General features: G+C 59.9%; 1 protein-coding gene across 1 annotated transcript in view; it reads right to left on the bottom strand.

Annotated features, from left to right (window-relative positions):
- The window catches only part of CTDP1 (CTD (carboxy-terminal domain, RNA polymerase II, polypeptide A) phosphatase, subunit 1), a 25913-nt gene that overhangs the window by 7029 nt on the left and 13332 nt on the right, over positions 1 to 5552 (bottom strand). The window contains 2 exon segments of the mRNA XM_010855065.1: positions 4587 to 4787; positions 5365 to 5506. Of these exon segments, the coding sequence (XP_010853367.1) occupies positions 4587 to 4787; positions 5365 to 5506 (343 nt within the window).

Below are 5552 nucleotides of genomic sequence, written 5' to 3'. Positions count from 1 at the left end.
CACACCCACCCACCCACACAGGGTATACATACACCCAGGGTGCACACACCCACACCCACACACAGGGTATACATACACCCAGGGTGCACACACCCACCTGGGGTACACACACACACACAGGGTATATATACACCCAGGGTACACACACCTACCTGGAGTACATACACACACACACACACACACAGTATACATACACCCAGGATGCACACACACCCACCTGGGGTACACACACACAGGGTATGCACACACCTGGGGTACACACACCCAGGGCACACACACACACCTAGGGTACACACACACACACACACAGGGTATACATACACCCAGGGTACACACACCCACTTAGGTACACACACACACAGGGTATGCACACACCTGGGGTACACACACACAGGGCGCACACACACACCCACCTGGGGTACACACACACACAGGACACACACACCCAGGGCACACACACATACAAGGTACAAATACACACACAGGTTATAAACATACCCAGGGTAAACCCACACACACCCCCAGGGAGTGCGCACACACACACACACACACACACAGTATACATATTCCCAGAGTACACACACACACCCGGGGTACACACACAGGGCATACACACAGCTGGGGTGCACATACACAGAGAATATACATATACCCGGGGTATACACACACCCCCCTCAGGGTACACACACACACAGTATATAAACATACCTGAGGTACACACACCCCCACCCACACAGCATACACACCCGGGGTACACATACAGAGCACACACACACAGCTGTGAAGACACACACTGCCTCGTGGGTGGTGCCTACTCAGCTTTCATCAGTCTGTATTTACGAAACTAAAGCCCAGCAGGTCCAGCCAGAATGCGGCAGGTCAGGCTCTCCTGTCCTCGGGCTGAAAGCAGACACTGACCTCCTCTCTCACCAACAAACCACACCACTCAGCGCCGGTCTGGCGGGGTGGACAGGGAGGGTGAACACTTGCCCAGAAGCCAGCGCGGGGGGATATGCCCTCCGTGTGAGGTCAAGCAGCCACAAGATCTCTGTACGGTCCCACATCAGGTCACATCAATAACCACAGCTCTCATGAGCGTGGAAAAACGGCAACGGTATCCTTTTACTAAAGACACGCCCGTCACAGCCTCCCTCCAGGTCCAGAACGGGAGAGGAGGAACACGAGTGTCCTCCGCGGGAGGCGGAGGCCCGGGGCTCCCAGGACCCTACGGGCACCGCCAAGACGCTCCCTCCTCCAGGGACAGGACGAGCTCGGCCACGACTCCCGCCTCGTGGCCGCCCCTGCCAGATGGCAGTCACACCGGGTGGGCGAACAGCAGGAGGGCACCTGCCCTCCATCAGCCAGAGATTCCCCATAATGCAAACAAGCCACGGTTCTCCATACGTTTCTTTTCTACTTGGAAAACAGTCGTGTGTGCCCCCATGGACTGTAGCCCTCCCTCCAGGCTCCTCTGTCCACGGGATTCTCCGGGCAAGAACACTGGAGTGGGTAACCATTTCCTTCTCCAGGGGATCTTCCCGACCCAGGGATAGAACCTGCGTCTCCAACACTGCAGGCATATTCTTTACTATCTGAAGCACCAAGGAACTGGAAAATAGTTGCTCTTCATTAAAAAGGTGTTAGCATACAGAGGTTTGCTGTCTTAAAAAGAATGAGAAGTAAGTATTTTAAAGACATCTCTACTCTGTCTCCTAACATGGCGACCACCAGTTGCCTAAGCCCCGCCGCTCCCACGGGCTCTCGGCATCCCACGCTGCCTGCACGACTCCCCAGGTGGGAACACCTGCGCCACCTACAGAGACTGGGGGGGTCAGACGGCCACAGACCACTCCCCGCCCTGGTGTTAGCAAGCCCACAGCAGCCCCCATGGCCAACCCAGGAGAAACAGAGATATGCACACGTTTATAGCGGCCCTGTCGCTCAGAGTCTAGAGCTGGACATGCCCCTGATGTCCTCAGCGGGTGGACAGTCACAGAAACTGCCGCACCTTACACCACGACGCCCTCTGAGCAGTCGACACAGTGACGCTGGGGCAGAGTCTCCAGGAAGCTGAGCCGGGCAGAGCTACGCGGCGCCAGCCCGCCAACCTGCGCTCTCTCACGACAGGACAGGGACGGACACAGACCAGGGGGGCCGTGCACGGGAGGCTGAGGGGGGCAGGGGGCCGGTGGGAGTGGGCAGGGAGGCTAGGGGTGGCCGCTCCAGGTCTGGACCGTCGGGGCAGGCATCTCGGCTCTATGTGGGCTGCAGGTCTGGAGATGTGGCCACTGAGGGGAGATGGTTAAAGGGTCCTTGGGCTCTCTGTCATTTCTGTTAACTGCCTGTTCCCCTACAATCATCTCCAAAGAAAACCTATACTATAAAAAACAAGACATTCACAACCTGCAGCATACAGCTAACAAAGGGCATAGAAGAAGCTGTTTCAGTGGCTGACCCACTGGGAGACGCATGTGAGGCATGCTGCCGTGGCCCCGACCTCGCACCCTGCTCATGGCCCCAGCCCAGTGACCCCATGGAGCCGTGCCTGCCACACAGGCAGCCTGGACCCGTGCCCCAGCCCGGTGGCTCTGAACAGCAGCTGCTCTCCCCTCCACGGTCCCAGCAGTGACCTGCACATGGAGATCCCGTGTGAGAGGCACTCCGTCCATATTCCCCAAGGACCTCTGACTCCAGGCCCCTCGCGGGCTGGCACCTTAGCCCAGAACCAGAACATCAAAGCAGGAGGTCTGAGACTTAAGACTCCCAAACAAGTATCAGACGGAAGCAACTGCCCAACGGCTGTGGTGTCCGGTCACAATCGGGTCTGCCCTGGGGTTCCGGATCAGAACGTGGCCGGCACGCCGTCCCCGGGAGTGTAGCCCACCCTGCCCTTTGCACACCCGTGGGCTACACGCCGCTCTACCTCCAGGAAACAGGACCGGAAAGGGTGGATGGCCCAGGGGGTGGCCTAGCTGGGCGCTTGGAGGTGAGCCCGGCACCCCGTCGGGCTCACCCTCACAAGGAGGAACCTCAGAGATGGAGCTCACTGCAACACTTCAGAGAACAGCTCGGTGTAAGGATGAGTGCATAGCAAGCACGCGCTATGCGGCGACAAGCAGGACGTGCCACACACGCGCGGAGTGCGAGGAGCGACAAGACCAGCTTCACAGAACAAGAGCCCCGTGAAGCTTCTGGGATGACAGAATACGGAGCTGCACCCCAAAACCCAAACGCTGTTTAGGATAAGCTGCACGAGTTACTATAGAAACACTGGGCTGCTTTTGTCCAGACGGCGCACCCTCCATAGACATGCACTGAGGCCAGCGCAGCTCCAGGGCCCTCAACCCACCACCCGAACACCTGCTCTCCGTCAGGAAGGACCTGACAGAGAACACAACGATCACCGCAAAGAAAACCCCAGCAGGCCACGTGTCCACACGGACGAGGAGATAGCACCGTTTGGCTGGCAGCACGGGACCAGCGTCTCCTGAACCCAGGCAGTGATGCAGCCCTCTCACAGCGACCGCCACCCAGGAGGACCAGGGCAGAACTCCCAGAAGCCAGCCAGGAAGAAGCATCAACTCAGGGTGTAAGACGACAGCCAGTGAGGTGGAGGCGGGTCCACAGGGCTGCAGAGGCCGGAGACGCGTCATAGCGTAGCCGTGCACCCGAGATGGGCCAGGGCCGGGAGGCTGCCGGGCGGGACCACGGAGCTCAACAAGCCTTGGGCGAAACAACAACTAACTCCCCCATTTATCAGAGTCACAGATGTCCACGACCTTTAACCCAGCCGGAAAGCAACTCCACAGGAACAAAAGCAGCACACAGGCTCACAACGCATCTACTTAAATGATTAAATGTCACGTCGTCATGAAAAAAAAACCAAAGCTCTATCAGTGACCATGCTCTTGCTGCTGCTGCTAAGTCGCTTCAGTCGTGTCCGACTCTGTGTGACCCCATAGACATCAGCCCATCAGGCTCCCCCGTCCCTGGGATTCTCCAAGCAAGGACACTGGAGTGGGTTGCCATTTCCTTCTCCAATGCGTGAAAGTGAAGTCGCTCAGTCACGTCCGACTCTTAGCGATCCCATGGACTGCAGCCTACCAGGCTCCTCCATCCATGGGATTTTCCAGGCAGGAGTGCTGGAGTGGGGTGCCATTGCCTTCTCCGGACCATGCTCTTAGTTTCAAATAAAAAAAAACCACCAACCAACATCTAACTGAAACTGGCCTCAACCAGTGAGTGCATCCGTCTGTCCACAGCTGGAGCCCAGCAGCAGGACAGACACACAGCCTACAGTCTCCAAGGCCCGTGTGTCTGTGCAGGGCGGGAGCTGCTCCCGACAGGGCAGCCCTGTGACTCAGGGATGCAGCCGGCAGGGCAAGACAGGAGGGCCAGGGCTGCCTCCTGCTCCCTCACTGATCCTGGGCAGAGGAGGGCCACGTGTCCATCCAGGCGGAACCACGCCTTGTCCGGCCCAGCCCCACACCAGACGGGAGACTGTGCACCAGGCCTGCCCCACACGCAGCCTGCTCCTTGCAGCCGGCCATGGCTCAGGGGTGGCTCCCTGCGAGCAGATGGAGTACCTGAAGGAGGAAAGCCCTGCGTGGGGCAGGGCGCCAGGCGGCCCGGGGCCCGAGGTGGCTGTGCGGATGAGCTTGCCCGTGCTGGCATCGTAGATCCGGACTTCAGGACCAGGCGGAGCCTTCGGGTGCACAGGCGTCGGGTGGAACAGGGCGGCGGGGACCAGGCTCTGCCTGTCTGGGAAGGACGCGGGGCTGTCCTCCCTACGGGTGAGAAGGAGGGCCGTGTAAAGGGCTGGAACCCATGGGACCCCGGCAACCCCTCCCACCGGGACATCACTCTGCAGGGGGCATGTGGTTCCTGGTCAGGCCTGGGGCTCTGCCGCAGCCTTGGACACAGGCCGGCACTCTCAGCACTGCTGTCTCTCAGGCTGTTTGCAGCCCTGCCTGTAAAGCCAGCACCTGCTCTCATGGAGAGGGGCGCCCACGAGCCCTCTCCCCCAACACCGTGGCCCACACACCTCCGCACTGCCCTCCCCCAGCCACCACCTCCCTCCATGTTGGACTCTGCAGACACCCCGGGACTTGACAGAGCATTCCCAGCCTCAAAACACCTGTAAACCAGGAATCATGGCAGAATGCTGTCTGGTGTCTTAGAAGCAGCGATTCTGCTCCTTCTCCAGGTGGCACCAGGGAGACGGGCTATCGGTGACACCCCGCTCAGCAGGGACAGGGGAGAGACAGGCAGGTGTCTCCACAGATGGGAAGCCGCGGGCTGCAAGCGCTGAGCAGGCCCACCGCCCGCACCTGCTCGTCGGGGACCGGGCCGCCTGGAGCTCACCTCTGCGTCCTGCCCTGGTCATCGCGCAGCGGGAACAGCTGCTCCTCCACCCTGTCCCAGCGCTCCAGGCAGCTCCACAGCCAGTCGGGGTTGACCACGTGCAGCTGCCCGCACTCCTGGGCCTGGCGCACCTTCTCCGTGCCTGCAGGCAAGCTCAATCCACTCAGAGCCACGGGATGGGGGGCAGG

This window comes from Bison bison, unplaced genomic scaffold (assembly GCF_000754665.1).
Source record: "Bison bison bison isolate TAMUID 2011002044 unplaced genomic scaffold, Bison_UMD1.0 scf7180017864353, whole genome shotgun sequence".
Classification (NCBI taxonomy): Eukaryota; Metazoa; Chordata; class Mammalia; order Artiodactyla; family Bovidae; genus Bison; species Bison bison.
Note: the sequence above shows the minus strand (reverse complement) of the source record. Positions and strands in the feature narration are given on the sequence as shown.